Source organism: Leopardus geoffroyi, chromosome D2 (genome assembly GCF_018350155.1).
Source record: "Leopardus geoffroyi isolate Oge1 chromosome D2, O.geoffroyi_Oge1_pat1.0, whole genome shotgun sequence".
Classification (NCBI taxonomy): Eukaryota; Metazoa; Chordata; class Mammalia; order Carnivora; family Felidae; genus Leopardus; species Leopardus geoffroyi.
Window position 1 is genome coordinate 51,705,889 of NC_059334.1, and position 24,957 is coordinate 51,730,845.

The 24,957-nt window shown below is 42.6% G+C and overlaps 1 protein-coding gene across 4 annotated transcripts in view; it reads right to left on the reverse strand.

Annotated features, from left to right (window-relative positions):
• The window catches only part of HTR7 (5-hydroxytryptamine receptor 7), a 90,249-nt gene that overhangs the window by 692 nt on the left and 64,600 nt on the right, over nt 1–24,957 (reverse strand). The window contains exons 2-3 of one of the 4 annotated variants that reach the window (XR_006701592.1): nt 12,124–12,882; nt 37–205 (exon numbers count right to left, since the gene is read on the reverse strand). Coding sequence is in view for 3 of the 4 variants with exons in the window: in XM_045438175.1 (XP_045294131.1) it covers nt 5,379–5,421; nt 12,124–12,882 (802 nt within the window). In the remaining variant the exon portion in view is untranslated. Of the gene's footprint in view, nt 1–17; nt 206–3,666; nt 5,422–12,118; nt 12,883–24,957 lie in introns of those variants that run through there. The other 3 variants (XM_045438176.1, XM_045438175.1, XM_045438177.1) reach the window with 3 other exon arrangements.

Genomic DNA, 24,957 nt, shown 5'->3' on the forward strand with positions numbered 1-24,957 from the left:
CAGACAAAACACAGCTCTACTCCAGCATGGTCTCACCTGCTAAACAGTGGGGGGTTGTCCTAGGTCACCCATGAGCTTCCTCTAGCTCTGCAGTTCTCTGTGGATACAGTTATATCTCATTTTCCTACAGGTGACAAACTTTTATGTTCCAAGTGGACTTCCTGCTGTCCGGTCGCTCCTCTACACCATCTCTCCCACTGTGAGACTGTGTGGGTTTAAGGAATAAAGAGCATTTTAATAATAGCACAATCAAAATGTAATTAACAAAGGTAATTTGGCACCAAAAATATTATGTAATACACATCAAAGATAAAAATCTAGATATTTTTACCATCTGCTACTTTGGATTCTCACTTCTCTCCTCCACTGAGATTTAAATGTTCGTATCCATATATTGAAGTATGCATTTCTTTCTGGATCTCCTTGTATTTGCCTCATCATCATATGTCTCGCACTGGATTTTAATCATTTGTGTCACATGAGGCTTCCTTGCGAGATTTTTAGCTTCACAAGAATGGAGATCATCTTTGTCTCACCACTAGGTCCTAGGGTTCGGTCTCTGACATATTAATAAGTATGTATGGGGGCGCCTGAGTGGCTCAGTCAGTTAAGTGTCCGACTTCAACTTAGGTCATGATCTCGTGGTTCGTGGGTTTGGGACCCGTGTCGGGTTCTGTGCTGCCAGCTCAGGGCCAGGAGCCTGCTTCGGATTCTGTGTCTCCCTCTCTCCCAAAAAATGAATAAATATTAAAAAAATAAAAATAACTAAATAAATATGTATTGGAATAAGGGAGTGAATGGAAGAATGAATGAATTTCTTAGTGGTAGAACCATGGATCAGGCTTTCATTTCTTTATAGTCTTTATATTTCTTGCCCATTACTTTTTTTTTTTTTTGGTTCTATAATCTCTGAGCATAAATTTTATAGTTTGAATAGAATCTAAGATTTCAGGTGTGTTCAGAGAGCCACGGTTACAATATCTCTTAATTCCCTCAACTCAGCATTTTTTTAATGCCAAATCCCCAATACAATTGTCTGCAAGTCCTATTCTGATGGCCGTCAACCTCTCACTTCCTGCTTCAGATTAGCTCCGTGAATTTTCCTTTTACATTTTTTATTGATGGTTGTATCACATTCCTGCCGCTTGTACTGCATAAGCAATTTTTTAAAAAAATTTTATTTTGGGGCGCCTGGGTGGCGCAGTCGGTTAAGCATCCGACTTCAGCCAGGTCACGATCTCGCGGTCCGTGAGTTCGAGCCCCGCGTCGGGCTCTGGGCTGATGGCTCAGAGCCTGGAGCCTGTTTCCGATTCTGTGTCTCCCTCTCTCTCTGCCCCTCCCCCGTTCATGCTCTGTCTCTCTCTGTCGCAAAAAAAATGAATAAACGTTGAAAAAAAAAATTAAAAAAAAAAATTTTATTTAGCCAGCAGGGGCTTAAAAAGCAAAGTATCTTAAGAAATTCTTTTCTGCTCCAGAGAAAATGTGGACAAAGTAAGTTTAAAGAGAGATCCAGTTACATCCACTTCTATCTCTGAGAATTGGATCCCCTGAATTGGTTCTCCAGGTCTCCCTGCTTCACACTGAATGTCTGACCAGGTTTTCCTTTTTGGATCTATACTGCTTGGTTTAAGTAAGGGATGACCTCACAACATGTATTTCGTCCAGTGCTTCCTCAGCACGTTGACCCCCTGAAATTTGTGGAATGTCTTCTTTGTGTGCTGGTAGGGACCATCTGGCGAGCTGTACATAAACAAGTTTCAACCTATGGGCCATAACACATACGTGGCTCTGCTCTACTCGTGCAGAAAATTAAGAAAAGGTTGCTCTCTTGACACGAGAAGTTCATGTAAAAGAAGGAGCACCATGCAGGGGAGCGCCTGCCCTACGCTGCACACGGGAGACCTTACTTCCAGCCCCTTCTGTCCCACTCACGGAGCATATCACTTGATCGCACCAACTTTCCTTGACTGTCTCCTCCGAAAATCAAAAAGGAAGCCAAGGAAACTCTGGCCTTCCACTCTCCCTGTCCTTTCTCTCCCTCCTTTCTGTCCTTCTTTCCTTCCTATTAAGAACATTTATTACATGCCTTCTATATATGTTGCAAGCACAATGCTAAGTGCTGGGCATATTGGTGAGGAAAACAGACACGGTCCCTGCCCTTGAAGAATTACTAAACCATGATGGAGACATACATTAAATAAATCTTTGAAAACAGGAGAAGTATTCTGAATAGAGGGAGAAAGCATGTGTGAAGGTCCTGGGATGGGAAGCCTAGACTGTTTAAAAAATGCAGGATTTATGGGGTGCCTGGGTGGCTGATTCGGTTAGGCATTCCACTCTTGGCTTTGGCTCAGGTCATGATCTCACAGCTCGTGAGTTCGCGCTCCAGGTCGGGCTCTGTGCTGACAGTAAGGAGCCTGCTGGGGAGTCTCTCTCTCTTCTTCTCTCTCTGTCCCTCCCCTGTTCACGCGCTCTCTCTGTCTCTCTCTCAAAATAAAAAAATAAACTTAAAACATAAATAAGTATAAATAAATAATGCAGGATTTGTAAACATTTCTATCCATTAAGTCAAAATGCCGCAAGGAAAATTCCTACCACCGCCAGATGGCAATTCAAACAATCATTACATTAGCATAAACTATCTATAAAATGGCCTGAATTTTCTATTCATATTGTTGATATCATGCCTGTAATCAATGAATCTAATAAAACTCCATGAAAATACGATCATCGAAAACATATACACGCATCTCAAGCACATGAAACTGTGGTAAAGGCTTTAAGAATTATGAAACAGTTTCCAGAAAACCTAGGAACTCTATGAGTACCCCCGTTTAATATTTACATAACAAAACTAAACACGACATAAGAGACATTCAGTTACAGCTTACGAGCACTCTCCTTCCCGAGCACCATTTTGCAATACCCAGCCTTGCAGGGTGACAGCTGACACTCTTGAGTGAGTCGAGAGGTAAGTCCTAACAGTCATTCTCGCTGAACAGTCATAAAATATGTGTACAGTGCTTATCTCAGTGATTCTCCCAATTCTTGGTTAAAACAAAAGCTGTACCTTTGGCACAAACGTTGTCCTGTGTGTAACAGTATAAATTGTTTGATATTTCTGTCATTCTCTCTCGGTTTCTCCCTTTCCCTTTCAATTGGCCGCCATGCGTGTAAAAGCACATGCGGCCAGAGAGTTCAATCACCAGGCGTTCAAGTCAGGCATGATAAAGAGCCAATGTGAATGTCAGAATTTCAAAAATTAAACCCATTTGAGAACCTGAATCAATCCAGTTAACCATAATGCCTTGTCTTGTGCTACAGGAAGGAAACCGGTCATTCCTTCCAAACTGCCATGGCCCTCCCTAAATGATATGGTGACCACCTTCAACCTGATGGCACACTCCTTAAAAGTAAGGACTTGCACTATCCATCTTTGATCCCTCTATGTCCACAATGCTGAATGTCGTAGGAGCCCAATAAATGCCCATTAATCAAATCAAGGACCCAACAGTCATTCGTAAAAAAAAAAAAAAAAAAAAGTGACAAGTGACATGCAGTGAATTACAGACTGTCTTAACTACCTGTTAGGATTTCAGCAAAACCTACAAAGCTTGCCCTTTTGCGAGTCTACAGACAGCAATATTTATGACAGCAGACCTTCGATTAAAAATCATTACTTAAGTTCCTTTATTACAGCTACAAATAAACTTTATTTGATGTAATGTAATAAAACATTTTCAAATTTAACAACATTTATCTGACCAGAATCAATAATTTAAATTATGAATGTAAGTATATACAGTCACTTTAGCAAATCTGCGGTTCAGGAATTTGTACAAGCTTTGTCTGAAGCCCACCTCCCCTTCCAGACCCTTCTTTGTGTCTGGTGAGATGCAACGTCAGTGAGAGCGGAAGAAACCCATAATCCACGTTATCCACGTTACCCACGTTGCCCATAATCCAAATCCGTAATTCCACATTTTCCAGTGAGAGAACAGCCACATTTCTTGTAGGAAAATAATTTTCTCTGTCAGTTCTCTTTTATCAAATGAAGGTTTGTGTTCGCTCTTTCCCCTCGGAGGTACCCTTCTGATCCGCCACCTTCCTGTCTCATTACGTATTACACAGTACCGTTAAAAATAAATAAATTAATAAAATACCATCCACAAAGGGGCCTCTTCTGTTTCCTGACCTGCCCTTAACATCTACCACTTTGGGGAGAGAGAGGAAAGAAGAACAGAATTGGCCAGGCACACATTTGTTTTAGGATACAGAGAACACAAAAAACAAACCCTCCTGAAGGAACGGAATGGTATTCGGAGTGTTTCCCAGCAGCGGCCCCAGCGACGTCCAACTCGCCACCATTCACTTGAATACAGCGCTGCCCAAGAAGAATTAACATACTGATGCTCTGTCTGAAAGCATCAGAACCTTTCATGGAAACCCCATTATTCCCACACTTCCTCCCCAGAAGAACACAGTTATGGACCAGCCCGGGAGCCCACTGCATCGGTGAGAACCCGAGGGCCAAAAGTTCTGTGCCAATAACCGTGCTTGTATACAGTACAGTTAGGTAGCACTCCCTCTTCGTCCAGGTACACATCCTTCCTCTCAGAAGGAATCCCCTTCATCTCTCAGGACCCTTCAGAAGAAGTGTGAGTGCAAGAAAAAGCTTTATTCAGGTTTTAGGATTCTCTCCATCCTGAGATCTGTTCCTGAGTTAAACCGTGACAATCAATGAGTTAACAAAGAAAAGTACATTGGTGGGGAAGTGACAGGAACCCTGCAAAAAAAGCGAAAACTATTTGACAGAAGCTTTAAACCAGACACTGCTCTGGGAAATCATTTATATTAGCTGATGACGGGATTCTGTTTTCTAACACAGACATGCAACATATTCAACACTACGCTTACCACAGTTTGCTTGGAAATACACCCTTCTGTCCTACCACAAAATACATTCTGTCTCGTGAGTGATTCCTGAATATTCACCACAATGCCTAGACTCGGAAGCATGGGAAGTGAGCATTGGAACTTTCTTCTGTTTGTATGGACTTGGACACACGCACAGCACCAGAAACTGTTTCCTTTCTGAGACTCAACTCTGTTTGTATGCTTTAGTGCTGAGCCGATCTGGCTGTCTTGAACTGAGCACTATTTTCATTGGCACACAAGAGCACTGATCCACAGAAAAAGAGGAGAGGTCACCATCTCCCTCCTAATATGCTTTGTACAACAGATCACCCTGCTTGTCACGTGTCAGCCATCCCAGGAAAGGACAAAGCCACGCTCCATTCCGCAGTCTCAGCAAAGGATTGCATTGTTTCCACCTCTGTCTTGCCTGGTTTATTTCGTCTCCGCTATTCCGCTTTTGATCATGAATCATGACTTTTTTTTCTACAGTAGTCAGAGTTTTGTCTATAAAGAGAAAGAGAGAGAGAGAGAGAGAGAGAGAAGACAAGAAAATGATTTAGCAGAACTGTAAATGTGAGGTTTCATTTTGTGGTGGGTGGATTCACTTTTTACAGCATTCAGTCATTTGAATCAGTTATGGCTTTTAAGGGGTTATAGGAGCTTTTCTAAAAGGAAAGAAAGGGTGCTGTGGCTCTTTTCATAAATTTTATAACTTCTATAAGTTGCCGGGGCCTTAATATATTTGCAAATCAGCCCCGGATAACCCATTTAGACATTCACTTTGATAATACAGCTGTAGGCAAAGATGCCTCCACTCTCGAAAATCCCTGCAGAATACTATTGTACGTGCCCCGCAGGAAAAGAATAATGATGACCGCTTATGAGAAGTGTCCCTCCCTTCGAGCCTAGGGGGGTGCTTCATAGAAAGACAAGTGTACAGGGGCGCCTGGGTGGCGCAGTCGGTTAAGCGTCCGACTTCAGCCAGGTCACGATCTCGCGGTCCGTGAGTTCGAGCCCCGCGTCAGGCTCTGGGCTGATGGCTCAGAGCCTGGAGCCTGTTTCCGATTCTGTGTCTCCCTCTCTCTCTGCCCCTCCCCCGTTCATGCTCTGTCTCTCTCTGTCCCAAAAATAAATAAACGTTGAAAAAAAAAAAAATGAAAGACAAGTGTACAGAGGCCAGGAAACCCCATCTCCCTCACCTCCTTCCTCCCGGATTCACGGAACTGGCATGAGTCACGGAGGACTCTTGGCCAACAGCTGAGGACAAGACTCTTTCTCCTTGGTGTAGAGCCACATTCCCTCCAGGTCCACACTCCCCTAACTCTTTACCTTCAAAGGACTCAACTTACTGAACACCACATGTGAGCTTGAGACCTAAGTCTATCGGGGTTGTGGGGACCGGCCCTGCACCCCTGGGCTTTGCCTCCCCATCTCATCGACAGTGCCACTCTCACTTGGTTCTCAAAACTGGGCAGATGGGTTTGCCTGGTGACAGGCTCAGTTTCTCCAGAAGACACCGTCTCTTGCTTTGTCCGTCACCTCACGGAATGGTGAGAAGCCTAAAGAGAAGCGCCACACTTCAGCTCAAACCCGCAGCCCTAGGCTCCTGGGTTTGTGGGAACAGGCACCGGAGACAGGCCGTGTCCCTGATGATGCTCCACGCCTATTCTTGGCCTGGGGCCTCGGCTGGTTCTCAGCACAGAGGGGAGACTGCACTTCTCCGCAGCTCAGCGCAGCTCGGCTCACATCGGTTCGTGAAACGGCCCGAATCCCTCCAGTCCTCAAGCCGTAGCACCATCTCCCAGGCCCCCCTTCCCTTGCCACCCGCCTACCAGCCAACTACCAAACGTTCAGACATCCTTGGCCTCTTTCCTGTCTCAATACCACCCTTCTCATGTGGGCCCTTGTGGCAGGAGACCTCACGTTCATATTGGTCTCTTACCCCATCTCCCGTCCCCTATTGTGAAGCCCCATCTACACTGCAGTCCTGCTCTCACTCCTGTTCAAAAGCCTTCATCTCACCTCCTACCCGCCTGGACCTCCGTGCTGACTCTACCCAGCTCCCAGGTAGTGCTGAAGACCCGCCCTAGTTTTCTTATCTACCTCCCTCCACATCTGTGTCCCTGTGTCTACACTGTCCCGTCTGCTATGAGTAGACTCAGCCCTGCCTCCACCCCTGCCATTCCTTCTTGCTAAATTCCTGCTCTTCATTCAAGGCCCACTCCAACTACCACCTCTTTCAGGATTTCTCTCGAAAACATTCCCCCAAGGCTTATTTTTCTTGTATACCCATCTGTACTGTTTGATGTTATTTGGTGTAGTGTGTATCTACTCAGAAAACAAAACAGTATGTTAGAAAAAGCATGAGAGGCCAATTGCCCGCCTTTCCTATTTTAATTTTTTTTAAACGCTTGTTTCTTTTTTGAGAGAGAGAGAGAGAAAGACCGAGCATGAGCGGGGGAGGGGCAGAGAGAGGGAGACACAGAATCTGAAGCAGGCTCCAGGCTCTGAGCTGTCAGCACGGAGCCCAAAGCGGGACTCGAACCCACAGACCTGAGCCGAGATCACGCCCTGAGCCGGAGTCGGATGCTTAACCGACTAAGCCACCCAGGCGCCCCATTGCCTTTCCTATTTTAAAGAGATATTGCAAAGTTAAAATGCAGGTCGCTGCCAAAGCATGACACAAACAAACTGTTATTATTACTAACTGATGATTTAATAAAGAGCCAAATTACAGTTAGTTAATGATGAGGAAACTACTACCATGGGGGTGGTTTCGGGGAGGGAATCCCCGAAACAGCAAACTTTTTGTTCATTTCTGCCATTAAGGCAACGTCCCACCACAGAAACCCAGAATTTCAGGGCCTTCCAGTTTCCGCTAGGATCCATTTTGTTGTTTTGTTGTTGTTTGTTTTTTTGTTTTTGTTTTTATCACTGGTTTCCATAAAGAAAAAGCAGAATCAGCCTGAACTCCAAAGCCGCAGCGCTAAGCGTGGGGCAGCAGAGACAGACTTCGTAACAGGAACCCAAGATTATTCTGCTCTCGCTCACCACTGAAATCAACAGGATTATAAAAGTCTGTTTTGAAGAGAAAGACACTATGAACACCAAGGAGAAGAAGGGAGAGGGGAAGGAAGAGCTACGTCAGCACAACTCCATGAAATTCCTTTATATGGAAGTATTTCACACATTGCTTTTCCATATAGTTCACCATAATGGTGTCCAAGAACCAAAGTTGTCACGACGTGACACGTAAAAATGGTTGACGGCGATTCAAAGCAAATCCATAGACAAGGTTGTCAAATTAAAAAGAAAAACAAGGGGCGCCTGGGTGGCGCAGTCGGTTAAGCGTCCGACTTCAGCCAGGTCACGATCTCGCGGTCCGTGAGCTCGAGCCCCGCGTCGGGCTCTGGGCTGATGGCTCAGAGCCTGGAGCCTGTTTCCGATTCTGTGTCTCCCTCTCTCTCTGCCCCTCCCCCGTTCATGCTCTGTCTCTCTCTGTCCCAAAAATAAATAAACGTTGAAAAAAAAAAAATTAAAAAAAAAAAAAAAAAAAAAAAAGAAAAACAAAAGGATCCCTGCTTGTGTCACAGTATCACACTTGGTTTTGTATAACCAGATTCGAACACTTGTGAAAAGGGGACAAAGGTTATGATTTAGAAGTGAATTAAAATTACCAGCGAGGCACACAGAGCTTTTCTCTCTATCCGCTCCCTCCATCAGATTCCCTACTGCCTGTTGGGCTCCTGAGTCTTTCGTTACACTGATCAAGAAAACGGGAAGAAATGGGTAGATACCTGGAAAGAGCAATACACAATCTAGTAGACTGTTTACACCGAGAAGGAAGAAAACTATTATATAGGGGGAAAAAATAGAGCCAAGAAGGCAGAGTTGGAACGAGAGTAGAACCCAAGCAGCCAGAGAAGGAGGAAAGGGCTGGAGAGACTGGAGGGAGGAACCTTGAGTCTACAGGCTGGCCAACAAGTGTAGGTGCTGAATAGAAAGGCAGGGAGGGGGTGGAGAGAGGATCCTGAGAAGGTTTGCTGTGAGCTATGGATTTGACACTAATCGTTGTTCCAGAAACTCCAGGAGAGTTATGAGTTGTTAGGGTCATCCAGCTAGTGTGTGCCTGAGCGCAAGCAGGCAGTGTGGACTGCACGCGTTACTGGTCTCTTACTGGTTACTAGTTACTAGTCTCTTACTAAACACCACCGCCACATCTCCTGCCACCCTGGCCCACCGGACTGTGAGCTTCCAGAAGCAAGGCCCGCTCACTTCATCTTTCCATCCCCTGACGTGCCTGGCGTCATGCCTTGCACAGAACGGGCCTCAAATGTTTCTGGAGAAAACCAGCCACTGGAGAGACTTTACTTCCAGCCTCCACCTTCTGACTCATCTCACCTTGTGTCCCTGGATCAGTCTGTCACTTTGATGATTCCCATTCTCCTATTTACAGAGATTCAGTCAAGAGCTCACGGCTGTCCACACTAGGGCTTTGCAACGTCAGCATTACAGAATCGAGGGTGGGGTAATTCTTTGCTGAGGGAGGCTGCCCTTGCATTCCAGGATGTTTAGCAGCATCCCACTAGAGGCTGGTAGGCCCTCCCCTCCCCCAACTGTGACAACCAAAAATGTCTCTAAACACTGTCAAGTGTCCCTTGGGGGCAAAACCAACTCTGGTTGAGAACCACTTGTCTACACTAAAACCCCAAATTCCTGGGGCCAGAATGGAAGAGCCTTCATAATTTCATCTCATGCTACCCTTGAGTTGTCATCTCCAAATCTTGCCCCACCCCAGTGCTCAGCATCAGCCAGACTGTCCTTTGCATAAGGCCCCACACTGCTGCCTTTACATTTCTACTCTCCTTTAGCTATAAATGATTGATTACTTTCAGAGACATACATGAGACCACATCCTCCGAGGTCTTCCCTGGTCAGGGTTAGGGTGAGCTCTCAGTTATGTTCCTCTGCTTTGAATCCCATAGCTTTTCCCGTTGCCACCTTTCTGTCGTTCTTACTACGAACAGGATGAGTGTGCATATGTGTATGTTTATGTTTGGTCTGTCCAATAGAAATATACGCAGGATGGGAAAGATCATGCATTTTCTACATCCTTCTCAATGTATGGCAGAGTTGTAAGCAAGAACTTAAAAAGGAGCCTTCGCACATTGGGGGGACTAGAAAGATGCCTGGTATAGATTCTTTCAATCAGCAGCTATTCCAACTCTCTTATTAGAAATTTCCTGAAGTTGGGGCACCTGGGTGACTCGGTCAGTTGAGTGTCCAACACTTGATTTTGGGTCAGGTCACGATCTCATAGTTAGTGAGATCGAGCCCCACATCGGGCTGAGCGCTGATAGTGCGGGGCCTGCTTGGGGTTCTCTCTCTCCCTCTCTCTCTCTGCCCCACTTCCCTCTCAAAATAAATAAATAAACTTAAAAAAAAGAAGTCCTGAAGTTAACGGATATTTAGGTCAATTATTCCAAATGAGTTTCAGATTCTACAATTATAAATAAAATCAATAACACCAAATCAAACAGAGAGAGATGTAATGAGAAGACAGTGATTTTTCTTAGACCAGGGGACAGCAAACTATGACCTGTGGGCCAAATTCACCTGGCTGCCTGTTTTTGTAAAGAAAGTTTTACTGGTACAGGACCATGCTCATTTGGTTACTTATGTCTATGACTGCTTTCTCCCAACAAAGGCAGAGATGAGTAGTTTCAAGAGACCTACAGCTGGCAAAGCCTGACCTACTTACCATCTTTTTTCACAGTAAAAGTTCACTGACCCCTGTCTTAGACTAACAGGAAAACAATATCCAAGCCTCCATAAAAAGCTATGGACCCAGAGGCAAATACGTTCTGTTAGTGAAGTCAGAGAACAGTGGAGCTCCTAGAAGTTTTTAGTCATTGGTGGTGGAGTTGGCGGTGGGTGGCGGGGGACAGTGGCGGTGGGGGGGGGGGGCGGTGTATGCTAAGTTTGCAGCCTCTGGCACTTTGGTGTCCTCCTGGAGCGGGGCTGCTCCCCTGAGACAGCTGGGAGCAGGAAGGTATCCTTTGCCATGGTTGTTACACATGTTCATATGTGTATATGTTGTCACACGTATAACATAAAGGAATGTAATATATGAAGAGTTCATGGAAGTCAGATTAAGATGATGCACTAGCTCACTGGGGGGCCACCTTAGTCTCCAGCTCTGTTACCTCGTCTGCCAAATAAAGGGCCTGGACAAGATGGCCACGGCGGCCCATGGTTCTCTGGCTGCTCCCTCCCTCCGGGTCGGGTGAAAAGTAGCGCCTCCTACTCTCCTGTCCGACGCTGCTCTGCTCTCTCTCTCTCACCAGTACCTTCCATCCTCTCATCCCAATTTCTTCGCCCCCCAAACAGCTTTCCCACAGGAGGACGTGGCCACTGCCTCAAATTTAAAGCAAAATCGGGTGTGGCCAGCTGAGCACCCTAAAGAACTCCACTGTCTCCTTCCTGCTTTACGATGCCAAACTCACCAGGTGCGGGCTGCGCAGGAAACACCCACCTCCTTGTCACCGCTGGCCCTCTGCAAATCCCCTTTCAGATCCCAGCACCTACTGCAATCGCTCCTAGGAAGGTCACTGAGGCCTCCTAGACAGACTCAGCGACATTATGGGTTCTCTCCTCCCCCAAAAGGTGGGCAACGCTTCCTAAAAGCTCTGCAGGCTTTCAAGACTCGGCCTCATCCTGGCACGTCCCCATGCTAACCACTCTCCTTTGTCCCCGGCTGCTTCCTTTTAGCCTGTATGAATTTGCTCCCTTTCTCAAACGACTTTATCAGCCAAGGATGAGGTCATCAAAACAGCTTTACTGGATGGAAGAGAAACAGCAATGAAAGCAATAGTGTTACGAGGACGGGAGATCCGGGACACGATCTGGATGTTGTTGATGGGAAAAGGATGGGACACAGCACCTTCCTTGTCCCATCACACCGACTGCAATTCGTCAACAGATCAGTCCTGTCTTCCAGTCCCGCCAAGTACCCGACTTTGGCTTTGGGGACTGGGAATTCTGCTGGGCGGAGGACCGGAGTTCACGGCATTCGCAATTCTGACCCGATCTGCTTGGTAGAACATCAGCTAGCCCTCTGGGATACGCTTCAAGAAGTTCCATGAGAGGGGTTGGGGGGGGGTGGGGGTGGGGGGAGAAAAGGAAAACAGTGATAAACGACCTTACAGCACAAACTCGGGTCTCTCCGGCCTCTCGGCGAGCTTCAGGGCCTCATGCATGCCTGCGGCCGAGAGCTTGCGGTTGATATTCCGGTACTGGCACTGGAGCAGGCTGCGGTAGGTGGTCCTCAGGTCCCGGTTGAAGAAGGCATATATAAAAGGGTTAATGAGGGAGTTTGCATAGCCCAGCCACAGAAATGTCCTCTCCACCCACAGCGGGATGCAGCTGCAGGCGGTGCCGCAGATGAAGGGTCTGGCCGTCGAGAGGAGGAAAAACGGCAGCCAGCACACGGTGAACGCCCCGACGATGATCCCCAAGGTGGTGGCTGCTTTCTGCTCCCTCTTAAAGATGGAGATGTTTTTCCTCTCGTGTTTGAGGAGTCTCGAAAGGTTGGCACACTCCTCCACCTCCTTCTGGAGCTTCACCATGCCGTTCAGGGAGATGATGCTGTCGGGCTCCTCAGGGCGAGGGAAGCCGGGGAACTTGTGCTTGGCGGCGCTCTTGCGGGCGGCCTTGTAAATCTGGTAGTACATGAACAGCATGACCGACATGGGGATATAAAATGCCACTGCCGTGGAGTAGATGGTGTAGCCGAAGTCCTGGCTGATCAAGCACACCTTGTCATCGTTGACGTTCTTAGCCCATCCGAAGAGCGGCGGTAACGTGATGGAGGCAGAGAGAAGCCAGACGGAGAGAATCATTTTGGCCATGCACTTCCCATTCTGCCTCACCGGGTACGTGAGCGGCCTCGTGATCCCAAGGTACCTAGGTGAGAAATGGAAAGCGGACATGTGACCCTGGGATCCCACCTGAGCAGCGAGAAGCACGACCAGCCAGGTGTTAGGCTTTACACGCGGCAGTCCATTCCTCGGGACAGCCCTTCGAGGCAGGCACCATTATGCCCATTTTACAGAGAGGCAAACTAAGGCTCCGAGATGCTACCTACTTCTTTCCAGGTCACAATTAGCCCGAGGTACTGCCAGGGGTCAGCGTGGGAGCCCTCTATGATGCCAGGCCATGCTCTCCTTATCCTTTGCAGCCTCTCCTACTCCAGTCAATGAACTAAAGATTAAACATCCGCCCTCCCCCCGCCCCACTGCCACCAAAATCAGCTGGGAACAAAATGTCAAGTCTGACGTGGGATGTTGTGACACATCCTCACAAATTAACCAAGGTCTACCACACTCTGATAGTATACACCCACTGATCTCCTGGGTTGTCTTAACTCAGACAGGCTTTTAATTCATTTTAAGTTCCCCTTTGCACTGTAGCAAAAGCATTTCCTAAGGATCACAGAGATTTGTGAGATATTAAGGAAATCCTAGGGTTTTGGAATGCAAAGCAGCAACTGATCATTTTTTATGCCCAGAAAATTCTCACACAAGAGTAATTTCAGAAGAACAATCTATAAAATAAAAACAGCCTACCTCGTCTCTCCTCTCCTGAGAAGGATCACAAAAAAGGGGCACAATTCTGAAAAATATGAGGTAAAGCCAACGTTTTTTCTGTGCTTAGTTCTAGATAGAGAATAAATATTTCTCCATCTCCGTTATCAAAGATTTCCAATGCAAAAGAGACTCAGCAAACAAAACATACACAGCAAGATGTTTTACCAAATGTTTAATGGTTTTCAGCTTTCCAAATTTGTTTTCTTCTCTGTATTTAATGGCCTTAGCTTCCATTTGGAGGAGGATGCAAAGAGCCCATAAGAAGCCAAGACAGGTAAAAGCTGATCATTTTGTTGGTTTTTTATTTCATGGATGTGTATTAAAGATGCACTCTTCACACATGAAAAGGAAGGGTACAGAGTCCCCCAGCTTACCAACAGGTGATTTTCTGAAAGTCTCTCAGTTGGTAGGTTGAAATTTTAAAAATAATTGTTTTGTGCTAGACATAGCCTCACGTGTTTTGCTTAAATTACCCCACAAAAGTCGAAATCATGCTTTCCCAATGAAAATTAGCATCACTGCAGCACTGATAACAAGTTAAAACGGAAACATCAGTAAAGAGGAATCGGCCATATTTGCTTATTCGTCGAGAGTATTTATTCACTCCTTCCACAAATATCAATCGAGCTCTTTCCATATGCCAGGTGCTGTCTTCAAAGTTGGGGATACGGCAGTGAATAAAAGAGACAAAAATCTTGAATGCACGTGGGGAAATCATGTTGGGTTGAACAGGAGGACTGAGCCTCGTGGTAATATTGAAGGGACTCCTGATTCTTTCCAAGGATTCAGGTGTTACTGGCACGGCTTCCTCATTTCACAACCTCTAGGTCCCTTTCCCCGATAAAGCTAACCCACAAGCAGTATCCCTAGGCTTATCAGGCAATGTTAGGACTAAGTTTTGGCTCTCAAACAGAATGAAGGATGAGAAAGATGGAGGTTTGCCTGAGAATGCAAGAATTAGAGCTGCAAAGAAGGAAAAGAGAAAATGAGGCAGGAAGTAGGCAGCAAGGGAGGAAGAGGGGAAAGAGAGAGCAAGGAAGGGAAATGTGGAGTAGACTTTGCCATTTTGGAATTATCTGAAATTATCTGAGTTTTAAGCTGTGGAGAAAAACTTTAAGACGATAAAAAATAAAAATAAAAAAAGGTAGATGAGGAAACCCCTGAAGAAAGGTGTTGGGACCAATTTCTCTGGTTCAGGGTTTTCCTGCTGCAACTGCTTTGCAGACCTCTGTTTTCATATCTCATATTTGCTCTCTAACAACTCCTGTGGATGTAGCCTTTTGGCTTCTTCCTTGTTTCCCCACACCCCGGCAAGCCTTTGCCAGGACTTGGATTTTGATTTGATTATCTTCTCTCTTTGCCTGTAGCCACAGGCAGAAGCTGCTGGTTTCCAAGCCTGGATCTAGCTTCCAGGATACCAACCCAGGCAGGAGGTGCAACAGGAGACCAGTTCCTACAGTTCCCCAGGTGGCCAGCAGATGGCATTGTCAGACCATCTTACACCTACTTATGGGGGGAGGGGAGGGGAGGGGGTTGGGATGTGGGTAGTTAGGGCAGGTAGGTGTCTACCAGAAAGAGGAAGTAGGATCACTCTCAACAAGAAAAGTTCTATTTTATTTGTGGGGTCATATAAAATATTAGCAAGCCTGGAATTCACAGCCTCGTAGACTCCTATTCTTGAAGAAGTTGGTTCAGTTTTCCCTTCCATTCTTCCCATAGTCCTTACTTAAACAGGGAATTCTATCTTCAGGCTTAATTAAATCCAGCCTTTCTTCTGCTCACATAAATAATATGGAATTCACAAAGATGATACCTGAGAGATTGAGTACCAAGGACATCTCACAATATTAAATAATCTCACAAGCACAGCATGCTTATTCATTCTAATATACTTAGTTTGACTTATACTGCATTTCTATGACGGGGGTCAGCCCACATTTGGTCCTTCCTGGAGGTACAAATTATATTGCATAAATTCCTATTTTAGAGTCCATTCTCAAGTCATGTCCTACACTAAGGCAATTATATTTACTTTTTGACTCTCCTGGGTACCACCTGGTGAGACTTTTGAAGGCTAAAATCCACCAAAAGATGATTTTAAAATATGCATAAGTGCTCATTAAAGTGTCTGGAAATAAAATAAATAAACAAAAGTCAATAGTTTTTTTTAAAATCAATTAATAATTAGAAATATTATGAGAGGAAATAACTCTATTCAAGACAACAGTCAACTAAAATATCTAGTTAAATGTTTTAAATGCCAGAGCCTATATGAAGAACACATAAAATGCTACTGAAAGACCTAACTAAAACTAAAACTCAGTATTATAAAACTAAAAACTAAAACTCAGTATTATAAAAGTGCCAATATTCCCTCAATTCTACAACTATATATAATTTTACAAAAATATGTATACAAAGAGTATACACACACACACACACACACACACACAAATACGATTATACATTAATATTGGACAACCCTACTTGAAATTTCCAGCAGGGCTTTTCTTAATTTGACCAAATGATTTTTAAGTTCATCAAGTAAACATGGAAAAAACAAAATCTGAAAAAGAAGAAAACTGAAGGGATACTTATTCCATTAAAAAAAAAAAAAAAAAAAAGTATAAAGCCGGGGCACCTGGGTGGCTCAGTCTGCCTTTGGCTCAGGTCATGATCTCAGGGTTTGTGGGTTAGAGCCCTACAATGGGCTCACTGCTGTCAGCACAGAGCCCACTTTGCATCCTCTGTCCTTCTCTCACTCTGCCCCTCCACCGTTCATGCTCTCTCTCAAAAATAAATAAAATAAGAAAGAAAATAGTGTAAAGCCACAGAAACAAAACACAGTAATAGTTATTCAGAAATAGGTCAACTGAATAGAACAGAGCCGAGAAATAGATTCAAATATATAGGGGCACCTGGGTGGCGCAGTCGGTTAAGCGTCCGACTTCAGCCAGGTCACGATCTCGCGGTCCGTGAGTTCGAGCCCCGCGTCAGGCTCTGGGCTGATGGCTCAGAGCCTGGAGCCTGTTTCCGATTCTGTGTCTCCCTCTCTCTCTGCCCCTCCCCCATTCATGCTCTGTCTCTCTCTGTCCCAAAAATAAATAAACGTTGAAAAAAAATTAAAAAAAAAAACAAATATATAAGGGAATAATGTAAGAAAATGAGTCACTTTAAATCAGCAGTAAATTGGGTATGTGTTCTTGAAGTCTGACAACTGACTAGCAATGGGGCTAAGTAAAAATAAAACTGGCTTATCTTTCTCCTTACTCAAAAATAAATCCCAGATGGATCAAAGATTATCATGTAAAAAAATTAAACTCTAAGGCTACTATGAGGAAATATGGGCATTTCTGCAATCCTGGAAGGAAAATCATTCCTAACTATGATACCAAAGCTTAAAACTACAAAGTGACACAGTAATAAATTTTGGACAAAAATTTTATATACAGAATAAAAACAAATAAGTGACATTTAGTTTAAATTAAAAATCACTGTGTGCGGAGTTAAAAGTCAAACGACAAACTTGGAGTCCAAATAAGAAAAACTCAATATTCACAGATCTCTTACGGGTCAATGAGAAACAGGCAAAACTATCCCCATAAAAATACTGAAGGGGTTAAACAAAGAAGAAATAGGGATATCCAACAAGCACTTGGAAATATGTACAATTTCATTCAGAATCAAAGAGATGCACATTTTGAAACGATGACAGAATTTTTGGCCACTTGTCAATTTTTAAGAAAGACAAAATCCAATATTGAGAAGTGTGAAAAAAAAAAACACGCACTCTATCATTTTGCTAGGAGGAGTTGCTACTGAGATAACCACTCTGGAGGGCTGTCTGGGAATTGATATACATCAGCATTTACCTCTCGGCTCAGCAATCAGGCTTCCAGGAATTTAAGAATATAACTGTACAAGTGCAAAGTGATAAATGTGCAAGAATGTGAACTAAACACATAACAGAGAGGGAGAAGCTGCAGTATAAATGTCTATCAATAGGAGGTTAAATTAGGGAGTATATGCATGTATATATAGATACACGGATATATATGGATAGATATGGATATATAATGTAACCACTAAAAATTATCAGGTACTATTGACTGACATGAAAGCACACAAAAGTGGATAGAAAACAAGTACTTGTCTTTTAGGGCTAGAAAAAAGTGTCTAGCCCTAAAAGACAAGTAACAAGTATTAATTTTTTTATGTAAAACTAGGTGTGCGTATGAGTGAGTGTGGGTCAGTATGTGTGTGTATACTAAGATGGCTAGAAGAAAATCTACCACCTATAAATGGCACTTTTATCTGAGTTATAGAAATTTGAGTAGTTTAAATTTTTTTTTTCTTTTTCTTTTTTTTTTTTTTTTTTTTTTTGGAAAGAGAGAGAGCGTGTGCACATGTGAGCAGGAGAGGGGCAGGGAGGGGGAGAGAGAGAGGAAGAGAATCTCAAGCAGGCTCCATACCCAGCACAGAGACCAAAGCAGGGCTCGATCCCACCACTGTGAGATCATGACCTGAGCAGAAATCAAGAGCAGCTGAGCCACCCAGGTGCCCCTCTTTGTACTTTTCTATGCTAAATGTTTGTTAACCGTATGTAAAAGAAAGAAAGGAAGGAAGGAAGGAAGGAAGGAAGGAAGGAAGGAAGGAAGGAAGGAAAGAAAGAAAGAAAGAAAGAAAGAAAGAAAGAAAGAAAGAAAGAAAGAAAGAAAGAAAGGAAGGAAAGAAAAGAAAGGAAGGAAGGAAGGAAGGAAGGAAAGAAAGAAAGAAAGAAAGAAAGAAAGAAAGAAAGAAAGGAAAGAAAAGAAAGGAAGGAAGGAAGAAAAGAAAAAGAAAGAAAGAAAGAGAGAAAGAAAAGAAAGAAAGAAAGAAAGAAAGAAAGAAAGAAAGAAAGAAAGAAAGAAAGAAAAACCATTTTGATTCTGAGAATACAATAAAACATTAAGGAGGATTCTGTGATTCCTAAGTCACCTAAGTGATTTTGACAATACAGATGACCTGGTTCACAAAATCTTTAAAAAGCTGATAATTAAATCTTAGATTGTGTTATTTGATTAACTTTCCACAAGTGTTTTATTACATTCATAAATTCACACAAAGGAAACAGAACTCACCGGCATTCAAAATCCCATAATTAGTATATAAAGTAATACTGGCATTCAAGGAAGTGTTTGTCCAAATTATACATTCATTCTCCCAAATCTTGTATAGTATAAGTCTTACTTTTCAGATGGGGGGCGGGGGCGGTGAATGAGGCAATCTAGATTGATTCTGAATATTCCCTAATATGCATAGTTAATATTTGTCATACTACCTTTTATGAACATTTATGCTCACTGTTAATTAGAAAGCAGGGTGCTTATAAAGCCTTCAGAATTTAACTTTAAAATGCATACAAATGTGAAAATACAGTAAATCTCAGACAAAGTCGCCAAAGTATTATATAATTGAGAAATGCATGCAACTCACAATAGGGGCTCTACTAAAGAAGGGGTTTGTAGAAAAAGAGGGTTAGGGAGTTATAATCTAGGGAGAGGGATTAGAAAGCAAATTAACTCTCCTGCCTGTCTTCCATTCTAACTGTATAGAAATTATAGATAATGGTTCTTCAATTAAAGGGCTTCTCCTGAGTTTTGCTGCTATAGAATAATAATTTAGGGGGTAAAAGAAACAGGATAGAATTACACGTCAGGGAATGTTAGGCTTAAAAAAGTTTTGCACACTGAGGACACCATTTCCATGAGAACTCTCCTCCTTACAGGTGAAATCCACAGGCTGTCTCAGTGGTTCCCAAAGTTGTCAGAATATCAGAATCACTGAGAAGTTTTTGAAACATACAGATTCCCAGATTGCCATCCATAAACTCTTTGTTTTTAATTTTTTAAAAGTTTATTTATTTTTGAGGGGGGGGGAGGGGCAGGGAGATAGAGGAAAACACAGAATCTGAAACAGGCTCCAGGCTCTGAGCTGTCAGCACAGAGCCTGACCTGGGGCTCAGACTCTGAAGGGGGAGATCATGACCTGAGCGGAAGTCAAACACTTAACCGACTGAGCCACCCAGGTGCCCAACACAGATTCTCTTTCAAGAAGGTCTGGAGGCCCAAGGCTTTTTTGTATTTAGGGCTGTTCTGTTCTTTATCCCCCCTACTGCTCTCAGAGTAGCCTACCCTTGTTCAATTACAGACTTCACTCTTGTATGAAGGACTGAACTTTCACTTTACATATTTCACCTTAATGGTTTGCTTCCAGTTTGGCCCAGCAAGACATCATGAATCACATCTCCATTATCCCAGCTGTTACTTCTGTCTCCCAGTTGTGTGCTACAAGCAAGTGAGATAAGCATGGTTTTTATGTCTTAATGAACTTGTAGATTTTTTCAAATGCACAGTATATAGCAGGGTTTTGTAAACCTTTCTGACAATAAGAAATCAGAACAAATATTTCTTATAAGAAATATATTTTCCACAGTCAGTACACAGAGACTTACGTATACAAATAAGAAATTGAGGCATACATATGTATACATACGTAGGTATGCAAACATAGAGCTGCATATGTTTGTATATGAAATTGAAACAAAAATTTCACAATACCAACTTACCATTATAATTTGCAATTCACTCTCTTCCATGCTATTCTACTTCAGATTTTTCAAATGTTGGTCTTAATGCACTCAACTGATTTCATGACCGAATAATAGATAATGACCCAAAGTTTAGTAATTACTGGCCTTCGATAGACATACGGAAAGGCGTTAAGTATCACAAGTCATCAGGGGAAATGGAAATTAAAACTCACTGAGATACCACCAGCACCCATCAGAATGGTGACAATTAAAAATGATGATGACAATGATGGTAAAAATTGCAGTGCTAAGAGTTTTGTGAAGACAGGAAGCAACTGTCATTCTCCTACATTGCTGGTGGGCATATAAATTGATGCGGTAACTTTGGGAAGCTATTTTTTTAACATGTATTAAAGCTGATTTTAATCACACATAAATATATATATATATATATATATACATACTCTATATACACATATATATGTATATATAGGTTATACATAAAGCTTATATATATTATGTGTGTGATATATATAATCTCCAGCAATTCTTCTAAGTATACTATGAACATTCATCAAAACACCAAAATACCTGCATAAGAATGTTCATAGCAGCACTAATGATAAGAGCCCCAAATGAAACCAACCCATTCCACAGGAATAAAATAAGTACAATTCTACAATAGTACAATGGGTATGTAAATTGTGGTATATTTATACAATAAATTCTATAAAACAACAAGAGTGAACCAACCAACTACTGCTTAATGCACCAACATGAATGATTCTCACAAACATAATATTGAGCTAAAACAGCGAGAAAGAAAAAAAGAACACACATTTCAAAAAAAAGGCAAAACTAACCTATAGTACTAGACGCGAGAATAGTGGTTACCTTGAGGGGACGGGGGATGTTAATGAGTAAAGGGGAGCCTAAGGAAAATTTAGAGTTCTGGAAATGTTCTACTTCTTTATCTGGGTGTGTTACATAAATACATCCACTCTGTAGAAATTAAGTGAGCTGTGGATCATGATTCTGCAGTGTTGGGAATATAAATAAATAAGGTTAACATTAAAAATTAAAAGTAAAATTTTAAGATCACATCAAACTTACCATTTGCCATTAACCTACATGTTGACCTGTGTTTCTAAACTGCTGTTATAATGGGGTTCCACTACACTTTTAAACCATTTTCATCAGTGTTTCCAGGCTGTAAATTACAGTCAGGACCAGTAAACATTCTACATTCTAGATTCCCCATTGTGGCCTCAGTATTGAGGAAGAAAACTGGGTGGAGGGGCCGGGGGGCGGGGGGAGGAAAAAATACCAAAAACACCAATAAAATTTGGAAACAGAATAACAAAAGCTTTCTCTTTGAAAAAGTAAATTATAAGAAATGATAGTTCCCTGTAGGGAGAAAATTAGGCTTAATTAAAATAAAGCAAATCACTTAAAGCTAAAAGTACTTTTTAAAAATTCATCTATTGTATTGGTTTGCTGTCGCTACATAATTAATTGCCACAAGTGAGTGGCTTAAAATAACACCAAATCAGCAGGTGTTCTCATAATTCTGTAGGTCAGAAGATTGGACACAGCTCCACTGGGTTCTCTACTCAGGGTCTCATGAGGCTGAACTCAAGGTGTCGGCTGGGGCTGAGTGTCATGTGAAGAGAACTCTTGCAAGCGTTCATGGTTGGCAGAATTCACTTCCTGGATGCCGCAGAACGCATAAAGGTTGCATCTTCAAGGCCAGCAGGAGAGCACCTGCTACATGTCTCAGTCTCTCTGATCTTTAAATCCTCTTTGCAAAGGGCTCACCTGATTAGGTCAGACCCGCTGATATTGAAGGGGAAGGAATTATACAAGGCATACACGCAAGGAAAAGAGAATCTCGGGGCCATCTTACAATTCTGCCCCCCACCGATACTCAGTGATAACAGAAGCTAAGGATACGGAAAAATTTCCACCCAGTGAGCTCAACAGAGATCTATTTACTCCTTACTCAAGCTGACACAAACCTTCCACTGAGACTAATCTTGTCTGTACTCTATTGTAAGGCAATTGTTTTCTGCTGAGTTTTCCATCATTCAATGCAAAAACAAAAACAAAAAACAAAAAAAAAACACCCCAAACATAAGTTTTCTCTTACCATCAACTCAATTTTTAGCTACCTAATATGTAACACTCTTTGTCTATCAAAAACTACCTAACAATTTTTTTATAATTACATAAAGTCATGAAAATAAATAATGCAAGAGATTAATAGTGACCCCTGAATTATGCTTGGTGTTTAATCACTTCAGTTGTGTCTGAACTTACACTAAAGTCTGAATTTTCCCACTGCAGAATCTTATTCCTCAGAAAAAGAGAGAAATGGAAAGGTTAAAGAGTGAGCCAAATTGTTACCAACAACAATAAAACAAAGGAATGGCAAAAAACCTTAGTTAAAACTTCAAAAGAGTACAGGCAGGGAAAAAATATGTATTTTGTTTTATGATAGTACTTAGTGGCTTCTAAGTGCACACCACCCCACAGAAGCAGTATTGAAGAAAAAGGGTAAGTGAATAAAATCCTTAAATTTCTGACCAGGATTTATTTCAAGTAAATTGAGGTCGACGAGGAGCCATTGTAAGGTAAAGCCATGAAAAATCATCAACAAGGGGAGCCCCGACATATCGTTTTAGCAAAGGTGAGAAGGGGCACCAAAATTTGTTATCTTTCAAGGCACTGAGGTTGAAATGGGAAATACGCCAAGGTCCATAAGGCGGGTAAATCCTTAGCATGCATAGTGGAATGTGCTCTGATTGGGACCTTTAATGAGGATTCAGAATAAAGAACAGTCTTCCACTGAGGCCTTTTCACTCAGCTACAGTGAAGTCCAGTCCCTCCCCCTCCCCCAACCCTACACCCTCAGGCTACAGAAAAGTAGATACGATGAATAGGTTAAAGCTTAAAGCGAGGAAAATAACTGCTATCGAAGGAGGCAGAACATCAAGGTGAATTCAACTACATGATGTCAGAACAAACATTAAGATTTAAATAACTCACATTAAGAATGAGCCAAATGGGAAAAAAAATGTTACAGCATCTATACAAACATACTACAATAATAGCAGTGAAAGAAGAAAGCAAGAGAACACACAAAACTGTTGAAAAGCCAAATGAAAAAGAGAGCATACCCTTATATTAGAAGCAGTCTTCTTACAAACACTTTTCATTGTAAAGGACCTTAGTACAGCTGACCAAGTACAGCTGACCTTTGAACAATTCAGGGGGTAGGGGTGCTGTCCCTCCATGCCATCGAAAAGCCATATTAACTTTTGACTCTCCCAAAACTTAATTACTAATAGCCTACTGTTGACCGGAAGCCTTCTGGATAACATAAAGAGTTGATCAGCACATACTTTTTTTACATAATATGTTATTATATACTGTACTCTTATAAAGTAAGCTAGAGAAAATAAAATGTTAGGAGAATCTCATAAGACAGAGAAAATACATTTACAGTATGTACTGTCTTAATTTTTAAAAACCCATGTATAAGTGGACCCATGCAGTTCAAACCAGTGTTGTTCACATATATACGTAACCACTAAAGCAGAGACTCAAAGATGAGAGGTTGAAAACAGCAGAATGAGACAGAAAAAGAGACTGTCATTAAGGAAATAAGTTGAGGTCAAAACACCACCAGTTCAGGTCTAATAGATAAATCAGAAGCAGCTAGGAATAGAATAAACACACTTGAAAAGCATTATCACTGGCATGAAATGAAGGCTGAAGTTGTAAAATAAAACAATGCAGAGGGAAAAATTTATTCATGGAATTAGAGGGAAGATGATAGACAAGGAGGACACACAAAGATAATACAACAGAAGGATAACTGGTGCTCCCAAAGAAACAAAAGAACCCAACAAACAAAATGACAACAACAAAATGTAAGTAGAGGTGCAAAATGTAAAAAGCACACAGGGATACAACATAGGATATTTTCCCTAAATCCATGAAAGAGGTTAACGTCATGATCAGAGGGACACACAATACGGCTGGAAAAAAATGGCATAGAATTATCATCAACAAGACCTAGCCAGGTAAAGTATTGAACTTCAAGACACGGAAAGATGTGGGGCGCCTAAATGGCTCCCCAGTTAAGGGGTGGACTCTCGATTTCAGCTCAGGTCACGATTTCGCGGTTTGTGAGATGGAGCCCCACTTCGGGATCCACGCTGACAGGGCACAGAGCCTGCTTGGGAGTCTCTCTCTCCCTCTCTCTCTCTCTGCACCTCCCCCGCTCACATTTGCACTCTCTCAAAATAAATAAATAAACTTAAAAAACAATAAAAATAGGGGCGGTTGGGTGGCTCAGTCAGCTGGGCATCCGACTTCGGCTCAGGTCATGATCTCGCGGTCAATGAGTTCGAGCCCCACGTCAGGCTCTGTGCTGACAGCTCAGAGCCTGGAACATGCTTTGGATTCCGCCTCCCCCTCCGTCTGCCCCTCCCCCACTCGCACTCTGTTCTGTCTCTCAAAAATGAGTAAACGTTTAAAAAAAAATTTTTAATAAATAAATAAAAATAAAAATAAAAATAAATAAATAAAGACATGGAAAATTGTATGCAGGCATCTACAATGTAAAAAGAAATTAAGAAATGTCTGAAGGGAAAACAACCAGGCAGATTCAAACATCATCATTCCATAATGGAACGTAACACAAAAATGCCTAGAAAGATGTGAGTGTGCTGGGGTGCCTGGGTGGCTTGGTCGGTTAAGCGTCCGACTTCGGCTCAGGTCATGATCTCACGGTCCATGAGTTCGAGCCCCGCG